Genomic DNA, 16,076 nt, shown 5'->3' on the forward strand with positions numbered 1-16,076 from the left:
ATGTCACTGCTTCTCCTTCAGATGTTAGTACTCTCATGTCTTGGAGCCACAGAGCTACAGAGAAATTCACAGCAAAGGAAAAGCAGAAGGCCATTTCAGCACTTTCTCTACCTGAACAAAAATCTGTTTGAAAGCCAAAGTTCTCCTGAGCTGGTAAGCGAGAACCCAGTAGGAGTTGAAGAGACCCTGAAAGTACCAAGCTTTTTTGTATCAATTCCACAGACAGCATCTGGAAGTGAGAAGAAAGAGGATAAAAAAATGTCCAGATTCATACTTCCCAATGCAGGACTCCATGCAGACCAAAACCCAAGAACCTGGATTTCATCCAGAGATACCTCTCCTGTGGAAAACCTCTCTCCACCCCATTATTCCAGCAAGAGAGGGTCTGAATTTCCCTACAGAAAAGATGCCAAGAAGTTCTGGGACCATTTCATGTTAAAGAAAAATTCAGCATCTGAAGAGGTTGTCCTGCCAATCAAGACCAATGAAATGCACCAAGAAAACTGCAGAACCCTGCCTTTCACCCAGGTAAGAACAAGCATCCAAGATCAACAAACACACCTTTCCCTTGGTCTCTTGTAATCAGCAATTAAAGGGAAATGGGTTATTTAAGTGGCTTAGTCAAATGGCTTCAGAAAACTTGCTCAAAAGTGGCTGAAAGACTAAGATTAAAAGTTTAGTCTGATGAGGCAACTAAATTGCAGCACTGGAAAGCCGCAGACTCAATTTTTATAGAGTTATTTATTATTTTTATGCACAGATATTTAGACATGGTCTAAACAGGCAGGAAATTGATATGTAATTATCCATCCAATTAATATACATCTCGACTGTTTGTAGATCTGAATTATGATCTCTTTATATATATGTATGTATAAATATACATATGTATGTGTATACACACACACACAGATGTGTGTGTGTGTGTGCATATTCAGACTCTCAGGACAAGTATTTACAGCAAAAGCTGGTTGTTCTCTTACGCCTAAGCAAGGATTGTTTTCTCCTGTATTAATTATAAAACTGATGCTTATGTCTAATTCTGTGCTAAGAATTTCAGAGAACTGGTAAATTGTCCCATGCATAGACGAAGCCATTCTGTCACATTGTAACATTAAGACAAGCAAACAGTAAAAGTGCTGTATTCCTTGTAAATCACCATCAATTCTCAGGGTTTCTGTAATCACGATCTGTCAAGGACCATGTCTTTTCATATCCAGAACTAAATTAATTTCACACAGACATATGTACATATAGATGTTGCCTAGAAACCTGTACTATTTGTTCTGAGAAAAAATAAGTGCAGTAGCTTTTTTTTTCCTTTTTTTTTTTTTTTTTTTTTTTTATTTTGCTCACGCCTTCTAGCAAATTCCATGGGCCATTTCTGCATCAGAAACATTAAACTGCTTTCTGTTTCAGGGTGTTACTCATAACAGCTGTGAGAAGGTGACAGTACAGAATAATCTGTGTTTTGGAAAATGTAGTTCTTTTCATGTTCCTGGTTCAGAAGATCATCTTTATACCTTTTGCTCTCGTTGCTTGCCCAGCAAGTTCTCCATGAAGCGCCTGGATCTCAACTGCACTGATTCTGTTCCAGTGGTCAAAGAAATCATGATTGTAGAAGAGTGTAAATGTGAAAGTCGGAAGATTAAAGACCCTGTGATTGGATCTCTACTGTCAGACTTGTATGAAAATGTACATGAGCACAATTAACTTGCGCCAAGTACCTCTTAATTGATCATAAGAATTTACAATGAAAAAATTCAAACGAGTTGTCATCACTCTAGTAAAAAAAAAACATTAAAAATGTAGACTTTCTACATGATCTCTGTTTCAACAATAACTTTACCTAAAGTGTAACAAATGTTTCCTTGCAGCTGTTAAGGAAAATGAGGTAAAATTACTGGGCTTATGTATAAAGGTCTTAATTTAACAAGGGAAAACTTTAATAATTTTTTACACTTCCTATCATTGTTCCTAGGCTTCTACTAACCAAAGACTGAATTAACATGATTTATCTGTGCAAAACCTGAATGATGACTTGTTTTCCTTGCCTTTGCTTGTGAGGAGTGCCAATATAGCTCTATTAGCAACAAAGATGAGATTTTAGCCTGTTCCCTACCAAAAACAGGTCTACTTTTACAGCAAGATAATGTCTGGAGTGTGTAAAACATAAATGGACATGAGTTACATAGAAAGCTGTGACTAGTTAATGTCATACTGATTGATCTCAGTTGGAGTTCCACACATATACCACACAATTTACACCAATAAATAATGGCAAGGGATATTTTGCCATAGAAATCACTTTCTCTCTTTTCCACATGCCTGCATTCACTCTGTACCTTTATTTTTACTTAAAGTGTTCAACTGCAGAAGGAGAAAAAATAAAAATAAAAAATAAAAAATTTCTCCTACAGAAAACATCACAGATAAATACACTGTTGTTATTATTTAAATTCACTATTATTTAAATTATTTAAAGACAATACACATTTTCTAGTCTGATGAATATTTACATTGTCACTGAATCTATGATAAAATTTAAATAATATTCTCAACTCTTAAACTAAAGCAGAAAAGGCATTTGTGTGACAGCAAATCTGAGAATGACTTTACCATTATAGTAATACCTTAACAACTTTACAGGAAAAGCTGAGAAAGCCCTGCTAGGAAGCACTGGAGTCTACTGCTAGGCAACACAGCACTAGCGATTATTAGCTGAACTGCTGGCTTTCTGGCTCTCTCCAGCTGCTTCTCCCTAGATTTCTCCAGCAGACCTGGCACACCAGACAGAGATCAGCTTCCAACAGAAGAGTTCAGCATATCTCTACACCAGTTTTTTCAGTCCTCTGAAAATCTGCTCTCAGACCTGGGCCCCTGTTGTTAAACTGTCCAAGCTCTTTTTTAGGGTATTGGAAATCACTATTGACTTAGCTTATTCAAGGTCAAATTCAAGGACTGGGGTAAATGATTTCTTGTATTTGAACTGCAATGGAATTAGAAGTATCTTAATGTTATTTCAGAAAACATGTGCAGCACGGCTTTGGAATTTCCTAAAAATTGCATCTGAATTATATTCTGATACTGTTTTTCAGGTCACTTGCAGTGAACGAACTAAAGATTACTATATAGTTACCTTTCATTACATATAAACCTGTTTTTAAATAATAAAAAAAATTAAATAATAAAAATTTAGTACTAAAACCCAAGCAAGTCTTCTCTCCATTCTTTTATATGAAACACTGATGTGAAAACTATATATGGCTGTTTATATGCTATATATTATGCCATTTCAAGTAACTAGCTATCAAGGTGTTATAATCCCTGTATTGTGTGTGAAAATTGGTGTATATTTTTAATCAAGCCTAAGGAAAAAAAGTACACACAGCATTAAAGTTCTCAACCTTTCTCTCTTTATTGATGATTTTTTTAATCTGAAAAAGCTAAGTGTTCTGAGATGTATTACTCAGAATTTTTGACATGTTTTAAAGCTGTCTGAATATATAAGAATGTTCATCCAGATTTTTTTCCTGTTTTCTGAAATACAAGTATGTTTTTAGGTTTGCAGGCAACCACTTGAAGGTAGGACCTACATACGCTCCCAATAAAATCACATCAATTAAAAAGAAAAATCTTTCAATCTTGTAATTTTGAAAAAACTCATGAATATAGCATGAGCTTATCATGAGGATGTCTGAATCGAAGCTATATTGTGGACTGCAAAGTATTCAGACTAATTTTTAAATCTTCTTCTCTGTGCATTACTGCAAAGAAAGCTATTCATGTAAGGAGTTTGCAGGACAACATTCTTAGTGTGATTTTGCACAGCTTAAAAGTAGGTGAAAAGAGGTAAGGACAGCTGTAGTAATTGCTAATTATATTAGTGCTGTAGGTTTTTTGGATGCATGTTTAATTAACCTAGCAATGACTGGTTGCATGTAATTAGCACAGTATTTTGGAAAATCAATCAATGTGCTAATTGGATCAGATTTCTCAGCGTTTAAAAAATCCAAATTAGGAATATGTTTTATCCAGGGCCTATAGGGATTTTGCTCTCTGGGCATAATGATTGCCTCTACAACCAGAACACTGTGGATTAGAAAGGTGAGGAGTGTGATCCATATCACTATACGGATGCTTTCAGTAGTAACATTATAGCAACAAAACCTAGTTGTGTCTGCTCAGAGCTTGCATGCGCTCTGTAATGAAAGCTTTTCCAGTGCAGCTATGTTGACAATATAAGTGCTGCTAATGTGATCTACCTTAGAGCACTCTTTGTGCAAACCTACTTACAGAAAAAGACTATAGTTGCAGAGCTCTCTGAAAATTCTAATCAATTCCAAGAGAGTTTCTACACTTCTGCCCTTTTATTTGTCCCACTGTCTCCTTTTCAAATGGGTGTGCTTTGTGTAGAAAATAACTGAAGTGCTGGTTTTTTCCTACTGCTTTAGCAAAATAAATCTTCAGTCCAGGCTACTCCTTTAAGTGTGGATTTAATGCAATCAGCTTTAATGCCTGTAAATACATCAAATACCAGGTTTACATCAAATTCTTATTGAATTCTACACAACCATATACTCCAGGGAAAAGAATGAAGCTCTCTGAAGCTGCACTTCATGCTGTGCTTGGTACTGTTTTCACCACCTATGAAACATTCACAACTAACCCCATGGCTCTCAGCTGACTAGCTTTTACTGGCAGGTGGTGAAATTGCTCGTGGTGCCTTCTCCTAAATGTACTCACTCATTCCTTGCTGCAAGAGCAAAACAAGATTCCTTACTCAGACAGAAGCTCTCTGACAGCTGCATAATCATGTCTGGAATCCTAATACACTAAGTTGGAAGGGACCTCCAAGGATCATTGAGTCCAACTCCAGACCCTGCACAGGATATCCCCAAGAGTCACACCATGTGCCTGAAGAGTGTTGTCTAAACACTTCTGGAGCTGTCACACAGCTGCTGTGACCACTTCCCTGGGGAGCTGTTCCAGTGCCCAACCACCCTCCGGGGGAAGAAACTTTTCCTAATATCTAACCTCAACCTCCCCTCACACAGCTTCAGACCATTCCCTTGGGTCCTGTCAATGGTCACCACAGAGAAGAGTGTCTATCCCTCCCCCTTCCTTCACAAGGAAGTTGTCTTCCAAAATGAGGTCTCCCATCAGTCTCCTCAGTCAGGCTGAACAGACAAGTGACCTCAGCTGTTTCTCATAAGGGCTCCTTCGCTCCAAGACCCTTCACCATCTTCACTGGCTTCTTTTGGATGCTCTCTAATAACTTAGTATCTTTCTCATGTTGAGGTGACCAAAACTGCCCCCAGCACTTGAAATGAAGCCGTCCCAGCTCAGAGCAGAGCAGGACAATCTACTCCCTTGCCCAGCTGGTGATGCTGATGCCACCCAGGACAGGGTTGGCCCTCCTGGCTGCCAGGGCACTGCTGACTCATGTTCAGCTTTTCACTGACCAGGGCCCCAGGTCCCTTTCCATGGCACTGCTTTCTCTTGTTGAACTTCATATGGTTGGTGATTGCCCAGACCCCTGATTGGTCAAAGCTTCTCTGCAGGGCCTCCCTGCCTTCAAGGGCACCAACTCCTCTTGGTTTTGTATCACCTGGGAACTTGGTTAGTATCCCTTCCAGTTGTGCATCCAAGTAATTCATGAAGATGTTGAAGAGTGAAGGGCCAAGGATGGAACCCAACTAATGACAGGTCCCCAGTCCAATGTCACCCCATTCACTGTAACCCCTTGTGCCTGTGAGCCAGCTGTGTTGCATCCTGGGTTGTGTTCAGATTAGGGGCTTTATAATGTTAGTTAGCCGGTTCTGTGTACACCCCTGTTTCCCCCACGATGGTTCACTCCAGGTTGTCTGCCATTGGAGCTCTTCCAATGGCCTGTAACCACCCCCTGTTCATTCCTGAAACTTCTGTGCCAGTCACCCCATCCCTGCAATCCCATTAGTCCCGAAACCCTGTACATGCCCCTGTTGCGTTCCCAGAACGCAAAGCTGCACAGCTGCTCACCCACCACACTATGTATTTATCCAGCTGTGGGCTGGACATTTTGTCCAGAAGGATCCTGTGAGAGACAGCATCAAAAGCTTTGCTGAAGCCTAAAAAGATTACATCAATTGTCTATCCTTGATCACCTGCGTATGTTACCTTGTCATAAAAGGAAATCAGATTTGACAAGCAGGACTGTCTCCTCATGAAGCCATGCTGGCTGTGTCCAATGACTGTGTTGTCCTTCAGGTGTTTTTCAATACCTCCCAGAAAAAATCACCATAACTTCACCAGGCACTGAAGTGAGACTGACAGGACCCTGCAGTTTCTGTCTTCTGCAAGATAAGTTCTTTGTCCTCCCCTTAAAAACTGGACAATGTTATCCAGCTTCCAGTCAGCTGGGACTGCTCTGGATTCCTAAGACCACTCAAAAATCATTGAGAGAGGCTTTGAAATGACATAAGTTAGCTCTGTGAGGATTCTCAGATGAATACCATCTCATAGATTTACAGGGATCCATCTGGAGCAGCAGATCCTGCGCGACGTACCCAGAAGTATGTGCTGTGCCAGATGGAGCATTTTTAAGAGGTGTGGAACTGGGGCTACTTCAGGTCCTCCATCAGACAGTTTACCAGTAGGAACAGAAAACACTGGTAATGAATTATAAATATTTTGCATTTTCTGTTGTACTAAACCTAACTCCTTGAATATCTGCTATGTAACAACCAACTTCAGCTCACCTGAAATCATTCCCTGACAGCTGTGCACACTCTTTCTGCTCAAGTGAGAAAGAATGGGGATGAAAAGACTCTGTAGCTGACCCTAATGCAAGAATATTGATAAAAAGGTTCACTATCCTCATTGAGAACAAAACTCTCCTGTTTAGAGCACCTCAGGCTCCATGGCATCAGCAAACTGCATTTTCACTTGAAAATTAAAAAATTAATCAGAAGCTAAATACTATTACTACTACTGCTACTACTAATGTTAATAATGATAATGGTAATAATAACATCAATAATAGCAATTACAAAAATAATAATGATAATTACGACAATAATAAATAAAAAAGGGCAAGCCTGATGTTTCTCGAACGGCTTTTCTGAGGCATTTTCATTTTTCCTGGTTTAACTACTGCTTTTACCAGTTATTTAATCAGACATTCTGCTGGTGGCTATAGCCCACAGTCAGGGTGTTCAAACTGAGCAGGCATGCAGCTAACCTGCCTTCTGAACAAGGCTGTATCTGCTGAAGCTTTTTCAAACTCACCTCACTGCAGAGATGTGGAACATTCAAACAGTCTCTTGCCCTGCCTGGTGTTTAGACAGCAACTCTTGGAGAAAGAGAGGCATTAGAAGAATTAATACTAGGACATCTGCAGCTGGACACTATCTGAGCAGAACTCCTCATACCACTGAAATGGTATGAGGAGTCCAAGATGAAAATCAACTCCCTAAATTAGACTACTGCCTGGTCTACCTTAGTACCCCATTTAATCTATCTGGGCTGCAGGATCAGGAGATTTCACCATGTTTACTATTGAGGCAGGCAGATTAGAAAACATACCTTGCCTTTGATTTTTCTGGCTATTAAGTAAGAGAGAAAATGGAGCCTGAGACACAATTTCTTTTAACACCTACAGCCTCATCCTCAGTATGTCACATTGTGATTTGTGGGCCACAAAAGGTTTTGTTTCAGCATGCTGTTTCATTGACACAGACTTTTTTCATCATGATGCAGATCTTCATGACATCAAGCATTCTGCTCCCATTCTAGAGTTTACAACTGTCTTCTACGTATGTCACCAAGGTTTACAAGAAAGTGAGCAATGCAGCACTGCTGCAGAAATGTGGTAGCAACAAATTTTAGAAGGACCCAAGAAACTGAATACTGCTGAGAAGGCTGACTGCTCAGCTCAGTATGTATCTGTGCACAGAAAATGTCCTTTCTGCATGTTGGTCAAGGGGCACAGTTGGGCTAAAAATGAATCCTGGAAAACAGACTCAAGAAGCAAGGGGCTTGTAAGCTGTAAGAATCATGGGAGTAAAAGTGCACACCTCTCTCTTACATGTGCTCCCCATAACAGAGCCTCAGCTGTTACTGCACATGGCTTGATTTTAGCAGGCTGATTTAATATTTACAGAGTGCCAATAAAATTTATAGGATGACAGCTGGTGGCTCCTGTGGTAATTTAAAAACAGCAACAACAACACAACACAGACATCAGAAAATCCAAGAGGAATTCTATACCATTGTGCAATATTCAGCACTAAAGAAGGTGAATAATTTTTCATACTTCTAATGATCTTTCTGTAACACATCCATATTGGATTTTATTTAAATCCATATTATGCAAAGCTAGGATTCCCATAGGTATTTTTTTTCATACAGAATGTAGTTCACCACAAAGACTCATTATCTATCTATCTGGATTTGATATTCTGGCAAAAGAATCAGGTAATATCTCTAAGCCAAGACTTTTCAGTTGGGAAGTCCAGCACACAACTGCCTGCTTTTCCTCCTGCACTGTGCTTTCTCAAAAAAAAGCATTAACAAAAGGGGAATGCTGTCCTACGACTAAGCCAGAAAAGACCACTGCTCTTGTTCCACAACCTATATTTACATCACATTCCTGAACAGAAAAAATATAACCTGCCTGGCAGGACTACAGTCTAAAGACTGGCCATTATCTGTGTACCACTGCAGAAACACAAATGCTTGGTATTTAAATGGAAGGTAATATTACTGACTGATTCTTTTTCATTCCATATGAAACCATCATTGATCATACTATTATTCTTTTCTTATACTTCCATTTTACTTCCCAAGGACGTGGTTTCCTTTTAATTTCTTGATTGTTTTATTTTGGTTTTTTTTTCCCTTCGAAATTAATTCTTCAAATCAGTGAACAGTTTTCACGGCTTACTAGGTCTTTTACATATAGACATAAATAAAAATATGAAATTTGTCATGGAATAGAGCCAGAGGCTGGTTTTTGTTATTTTTAAGTATTTATAAAAGAACAACTTTTTCAGTTTTTCTTTTTCCCTTAGTAGATATATTAACAGTGCAATTAATAAGTCCATTATTTTCAGTGTTACCTGCTCCTATTGACACATACAGATTGTTCTGAAAGAACTGATCTTCTCTGATTCACCTGGAACATGCTTCTTTCTCGTTCCAGACAACCTCCAGTTTCTGCTACAAATATGTATATTCAGATAGGAGCAACTTTAGGTTGAAATGTTAACAATTGCCCCGTGTAATAGTGTTTTTTTGGTTGGCTTTGGGTTTTTGTTTTGTTTTGTTGTTGTTTTTCCCCCCAGAATAATCATGTTATGATTAAGTTTTAGGAAGAATACGATCAGTAATATAGGTGAGTTTTCGGCATTGGTAGTCTTTACATTACTCTTCATCTATTATTATGAAGGGAAACTGCTCCAGGGAAAGAGCCCATCAATTTGCAGTGGGAACTATGCCACTCAGACAGATGGGGTACCTTTAGGTAGCCAAAAGATCATATATGTTCATCAGCAATGGGTGTTCGAGGCATGATTCCCAGCTGGGAACACTGAAAATTTTGTCTGTTATAAGCTGTCTGTGACTCTTACCCAGAGGCAATCCCTTGCAGGTGTGAATTATCTTTTTCAAGTGAAGATTGGCTTCTGTGAACAGGTAAGGGTTCTATGTGAGCAAGGGGCATAGTACAGCAGGCGACCTGCATGTCATAAAAATGTTCCAACTGGTCTGAGCTGATTGAGAGGAGAGGCAAGGATGCAAAGCACAGAATTACAAGAGTAGTTCTTCATTCATGAGCATGAAGTGTCCCATTCAAATCAGGGCACACTGTGTTTAACAAATGGTTCTTATCCCTTTCATGCATTCATATACAACATGATTTGACCACTCACCACATAACCCACACTCATGCTGCTATTCTGGAAAACAGCAATAAATCTATGGTGTCACCATCCAACTGATTCTTTGATTTAGGTGTCCCTGAAGTTGGTCTTGCTACAGCCACCTATGCCAGATAACTGCAGGGTTTTGCCAAAGGTGTTGAAAGTACTGGGATTCTGATGTTATCTTCATAGTCCAGAGGCATTTTTCTTCTTCATGGGTGGTTTTAAGATTTTGAGAGACAAGATAGAGGATAAGAGGTGGGGGTTGAACTCCTCCTTGCAGTGAGCTGGGGCCTTTCACTCACCGTGAAACCACGGTTATATGGTATACAAGGTAAAGCAAATCTCTTTTAAGGAAGCTAGTGTGAGTTTATACTATTAATTTAATACAACTTCAAGCTATGAGGCGTAGCTGGGGCAGCTGCCAGATTCTCCTAGGAGCAGCCTGGAGACTGAGGCAGAAGCCTTGCCTGCAGGGCTCAGTTTTGACGGGGATTGTAAAGAGACACTGGAAAAATGAAGTACGGAAAAGTGCTCATGCTGACTGAAGTCCGTGCTCGGGAACGAGCAGTGACAGCGAGCTGAAGCCGTGGCGAAATGCGGCTCGTCGGTCACACGTCTTTCCTACTGGGCTGGGTAGACCAGCCCTCGAGACCGGCTCCTCCGCCGCTGCATACACTCAGACCCCTGCCATGCCCGCCGTGTGCGTGCCTCCCGCACACGAGGCGAGACGCTCGCGGCCGGGTCGGGGCGGGCGGGCCCGAAGGGCGGCTCTGCCTCCGCCGCTCCCTCCCTCAGGGGCGCGGTCCCGCGCTCCGGGGCGCTCGGAGCGCGCACGCGCGGCTGGAGCGGCGGAAGCCCACGGTTGGTTCCGCCGCGTGCCCGGCGGGGGGAGGGATGGCGCGCGCGACCCCCTCTCGGCCGGCAGCGGCGCCGCGGGCGGGCCGGGCCGGGCCGGGCCGGCGGGAGGGGCGGGGGGCGGCGGCACCGGCACCGGCACCGGCACCGGCACATCCGCGGGCATGGCTCCGCCGGGCGGGCGGGCGTCTACGGAGCTTCCTCCATCCCTGCACCTCCCCTCCAGCATTGCTGTTGACTTGCAGGGAGCTGGGTAGAGGAACCCTGGGCAGACTTGCCGGGTACCTCCAGCTGTGAAATAAGGAAATGATGCTGTCGCTTTCATGCAGGTCCAGGGTGCTGGTTGCCCTGTAAAGGAGGAGGAGGGTGTTTGCTGGTATTGAGGTGGTAGTAGGAGAGGCACGAGGTTTTGATTAAGTGTGTGTTCCAGCAGTGCGGCAGAAGGAAATGCAATGGCCTTGGCATCCCTTGGTTTCGCAGTTCAATTTCCCAGCTCTAGTAGTTAGTCAGATGAAATAGCAGGTCTTCGTTCGCCTCAGATTGCTGGTCCAAACAGTAATGTTTTTAAAGTAACGTACATTATCTCTCTACAAGTGGCTGTTTGGTCAGCAATAGGTGAAGATAGTTTTGATGGACTTGTGGTAAGGTAAGGTGTGCCTATGATAATGCCAAGCCACATCCCTCTAAAAGCCCAAGTGACATTTAAATGCAATAGATGTTTACAGGTATGCTTTGCTAGATCCTATCAATGAAAAGTAACTAGGTGGGAATGTCTTGCCTACATCAACAAACCTGTCAACAGCCACATAACAACTGCTTTGTGCCGAGGTCTCTGGTCTCCGCAGCAACCATCCAATGTATAAACACAGAAATGCTAGGTGTGTGGGGTTTTGTCATAGCACAGATATGCTGTTGCTTATGTTAACTGGCTATTCAGATACCTATTCTGTTTTGTTAAACAGAAGTTTTGCAAAAAGCTTAATGACAATTTTATTCTGACACTTGATAATATAAGGTGACTTCTTTAAAATCTAGTTTGTAAAAGAAGTTTAGTTGATTGGTTCAAGTCCATCATGGTTTTTTTATGTTTAAGTGTATTTTTTAGTATCAGTAATTTTTGGCAGTAATTCTTCAGATTTCAGGAAAGTCACTGGTGTAAAAATGCAGGTGGATCCAGAAATGAGGGAAGGCTGTTGATTGTTGCCCTAGTTATCACAAATATTTTGAGAAGTGTGGCTCTCTCGTGTTTCTACTTTTTGTTTTTGTTTTTTTTTTTTCTGACTTGCTTAGGATACAGCCTTTTTAGAAACTGGTGTTTTTTCCAGTCTCAAAATGTTTATTATAGAGCATAGTATTGTTCAGTTTGTGTGGAGTCTTAAAATTATATTTCATGGTGAACAATACAATAAGTTACTGATCTGTGCTGTTCTGCACTTGTTCAAGGATTTGTGAAAAATATTCTGCAAGTCAGATTTCAAAAGTCTTAGTTTTCTTAACAAGGAGGGCTACGGTGTTGTTTATCAGTGCAACACCCATGAACATGCAAGAAACAGGATGTCCCCAGAGCTGACTGTTGTGCTTCTTAGGGTGAGAAATTGAGTACTGCTTATACTGGGTGTATTTATGAAATACAGTTTTCTAAGTATGCTTTCAGACATTCTTGATGCAAAATGGTGTACCTTTTATTTTACTAAGGTTGAACTCAAATGAGTATATTAAAACAATTTATATTTCACCTTAACATTTCTGGTTAGCACAAAGCTTTCTCATTTCTTGGAATTGACTTCCCACCTGCCTTACTCATTCTGTGGTCTCATTATTCTGTGGATGTCACATGAAGAGTCATATTGCAGGTGATTGTAGTGAACAAAATACTGATACCATTGAGCAAACTGCACAGAAAGAAAAGGGTTAGGAAAAATGCTGTCCAGGCATCCTGTAGTAAAAGTATTTTTTGGAAAGCCAAGAACAATTCTCAATAATGTAGGAAAGACTCAGTCATGTTTTGGTGCAGCTGAACCTTTTCACAGGCACAGCCACTGTTGGCTTTCAAATTGCTTGTATTTGAGTTGTTTATTTAGAAGAAATAGCTATAAATTAGGGCACAAGGGAAGAAAACCACAAAAGCTCTGACATTAGTGCTCTATATTTTCTCCTAAATTATTTAATTGTAAAATTGCTTGGAGAATTTAATTGCTTGTATGAGTCTTGAGTGTATACAGATAAAAATCACTTAACTGTTTCTCTCTGTTTATTTGTTGTAAGCCTTCTCATTGAGTATTTTCTTTGCATATTGTAGTTTTTCTGATCACAAATTACGAATTTTGAAGAACAAAATTACATGAGATCAGTTGTCTCTTTTTTTTGGCACTGTGTTTGAAAGAGTAATACATTCACTTTGTGACTTAAATTTTAATCTAGTACTTCCTTCCTAGTTATCAGATTTTGAACCTCTTTCATTATTCTTCACACTTTATATATTTATGCATGGTACATAAACCAAGAGAAAGAGGGGGAAAAATCTCTTTGCCAGAGTAAGTCAATATATTGACATAATTTATTTGCTGTTGCTGATGAAGTATAATGAAAAATATAAAACTTAATTTAGCATTATAGGAAATGGGAAGCGAATGTGTGTAACTGAGATACACTGGCGGTACTGCAGTTTTACACAGACCTTTCTCTGAACTCTTACATCTTATTAAGTATATATTAAAATTGTGAAGTGGCCTAGAACTGAGATTTGAGGAATGCTAGTTAGAATTAACATGTCAGTTTGGAGACAGCTCTACTCATTAAGGTGGGGCTTGAAAAGCAGAATAGAAAGTAACCCGTTATATGCTGCATTTCAAATAAGCGATAATGGTTGTTTGTGTATCACACTATTTTTTGTCTCTTTCAGAAGATTCAGAAGACAAATGAAAAATGACCCAGTCTTGAGAGTGAGGCCTGTATTTGAATAGTTCTGGCTTAATTCTGGATTTTGCTGTCCAAGGTATGGTTTTGAGCAGGGCTGATGTTTGTTTTGGTTTTCTAATTATAAAAGCGCATATGGCCATGCAGGGAAAAGTAAGTTACTGAGGGATAAAAATTTGGAATATATTTTCTTGATAGGCATTCTTACTGTTTTCTCCTGAATCCTTCTCAATGATTATTGCTCACACATTGTACAAGTAGGTCACTCAGGAACAAGTATTTCAGTAATTATATCTCTCTGTTTTGTTTGTTGAGTTGTTATTTCCCATTCTGAGGAAGTACTGTGAAGTCATGGAATCTCTGCTGCTCTGGTTAGATGGAAAACAGATTGATTCCTCAGTGGTCAGCAGTGTTTCTAGCTACATTTGGGGTTTTTTTGCCTCTGTATTTCTATTAGTCTGCATGATTTTCCCTTTGTAAATTCATGGTGATTACTCCCAGTCCCCTTCTTGTCCTTCGTGTATTTGAAAGTAGTTTCCAGGATTGTTTGCTTCACCTTCCCAGGAAATAGGGTGGGACTAGTAGGCCTGTAGATAGATACCTGGCTCCTCCTCTTGTTCTTGAAAACAGGATTTTAATTGATACTTATTTTCTTGAGTCCTCTGGAATGTCACCCATCAGCATAAAACTTTGAAACCTAGTTGAGAATGACAAACCCAGCTCTCTCAGCACTCAGGTTGGCACCTCAGCAGGTCACATGGAAATGTTAGGTCCAGTTCACTTAAAGGTTTGTTAGTCTGACCCTCCCTTGCTCAGAGTAAGTCTTTTGTCCTCTACACTTTCCCACGGGTCTTGATGCAGGTGCAGGGACCTGTGATTCCAGAAGGCAGGTCTTACCCATGAAAGAGCAAGATAAACAAGGTGCTTTGACATTTTTGTATGATTTTGATACTTTCAGCATCAGGCTGAGACTTCCTCTCTAGCCTTCCTTATGCTGGTCATGTACCTGTACAAATCTCTTTTCAAATTTCATATACCTCACCAGATTCAACTCTAGGAGGAGCTTGGTTTTCCTAACTCTATCCTAGTGCACCTACGTGGTGTTCATGTGTCAATTGTGTGCACACACTTGGTGCAGCCCCACTTCACCTTGGTTTGGTTGATTATAAGATCTGTTTTCCACATCATCCTGCATCCTTTGCTTGCAAACCATGACCACCACTACCTTGCTCATTCAGAGGTCACCACCTTCCTCTATTCCTTGTTTAAGCATTCTCAAAGCTGATTAACCAGCCTCTTGGCAAAGATGCTTTTACCCCATGTAATTTCAGGTGGATCTTGTTCCCCTTCACCCTCAGTTTTTCAGCCTCATAGAAGGTTCTATGACTGTAAATGCTGCACAACCACTTGCTGATTTGCAGGATCTGTCTGCTTCTCCTCAAGTTCTTCCCCTTCATCAGCAGCATAAATGAGACACCACTTGGCTGTCAGACCTTGGCCAGCACCTGTTAACTGTGTAGTCATGCTTGGTAAACTCCTGGTCTCCCCCAGCTGTATCCATGGTGCCTGAATGGAAGAGCAGCTGAGGGTAATAGTGTAAGGGCCAGACTACTACCAGCCTCACTAACAGTCAGTCCATAGTATCCAGGATCCAGGCCCCTGGCAAGCAGCATACTTTGCCAGGTGACAGGTTGAGCCAGCAGAGGTGTCTTTGTCCCAGAAGCAGGGACCCGCCATTGTTCCTTACCCCAAGTATGTGTACTGCTGCAAGACTCAGGCACAGATGGCTTAGAGGCTTTTTTGGACAGACCTGCCTGTCCCATGTGTGCTGCCAGGGCTGAGAACCTGCTCTGTAGATCAGAGCTGCAGGCAGAACAAGAACCGTCCTCTTGGTGCTGGAGCTCAGAGGTTTGACATGCCTGACTTGACAAGCTGAGGCTCTGTCTGCTTCTCGTGTGGTGGGGGTTTTTGTAGCCGCATGAACTTGGTGGGGATCTGAATGATACTTGAATGGGAACACTGTTACGTTAGAAAATAGCAAACAAAGGGTGATTATAAATAACACAAAGTGTGGAAAAATGACACCTTGTTTGGGTCTAATTTTGATTAGACATCTAAAAGAAGAAGAAAAGAAGACAATTAAATTTGTGAATAGTATTAAGTAAATTTTGAATGCAATTGAGGACAGTCAAACATGAAACAAGTAAGCAAAACCCTTGGAAACAGATGTTTGATAAACAAAATTTCAGTGCAACAAATAGAAGCTGAATGGAATGGAAAGAAACCATCAGAAATGGACAAGATTCCTGAAACCCAGAAACTGGGGAAACCAATGGGTAAGAGGGATTGGGATTTATGTGTGTGTTGCAATAATAAAATATGTCAAAATATGGCCAAAAA

General features: G+C 40.8%; 2 protein-coding genes across 12 annotated transcripts in view; both read left to right on the forward strand.

Moving 5' to 3' along the window:
- CER1 (cerberus 1, DAN family BMP antagonist) lies at window positions 1-1,713 on the forward strand. The gene is made up of 2 exons (XM_053932587.1): window positions 1-528; window positions 1,420-1,713. Exons 1-2 carry the CDS (start codon window positions 1-3, stop codon window positions 1,711-1,713), a joined length of 822 nt encoding a protein of 273 aa, XP_053788562.1.
- Window positions 1,714-9,854: 8,141 nt separating this feature from the next.
- Window positions 9,855-16,076, forward strand: part of ZDHHC21 (zinc finger DHHC-type palmitoyltransferase 21) — a 79,619-nt gene continuing 73,397 nt past the window's right edge. For 7 of the 11 annotated variants that reach the window (XR_008428824.1, XR_008428826.1, XR_008428825.1 and 4 more), the window contains exons 1-3: window positions 10,960-11,638; window positions 12,204-12,347; window positions 13,663-13,755. The gene's annotated coding sequence lies outside the window, so the exon portion shown is untranslated. Of the gene's footprint in view, window positions 10,767-10,959; window positions 11,639-11,832; window positions 12,348-12,525; window positions 12,614-13,662; window positions 13,756-15,909; window positions 16,013-16,076 lie in introns of those variants that run through there. The other 4 variants (XM_053932913.1, XM_053932912.1, XM_053932914.1 and 1 more) reach the window with 4 other exon arrangements.

Source organism: Vidua chalybeata, chromosome Z (genome assembly GCF_026979565.1).
Source record: "Vidua chalybeata isolate OUT-0048 chromosome Z, bVidCha1 merged haplotype, whole genome shotgun sequence".
In the NCBI taxonomy this organism is placed as follows: domain Eukaryota; kingdom Metazoa; phylum Chordata; class Aves; order Passeriformes; family Viduidae; genus Vidua; species Vidua chalybeata.

What these genes read in the sequence shown, in the direction of transcription:
- CER1 (XM_053932587.1), top strand. Translation starts at nt 1, where the DNA reads ATGTCACTGCTTCTCCTTCAGATGTTAGTACTCTCATGTCTTGGAGCC. An exon ending in GAACCCTGCCTTTCACCCAG is followed by an intron (nt 529 to 1,419) that starts GTAAGAACAAGC and finishes TTTCTGTTTCAG; the next exon opens with GGTGTTACTCATAACAGCTG.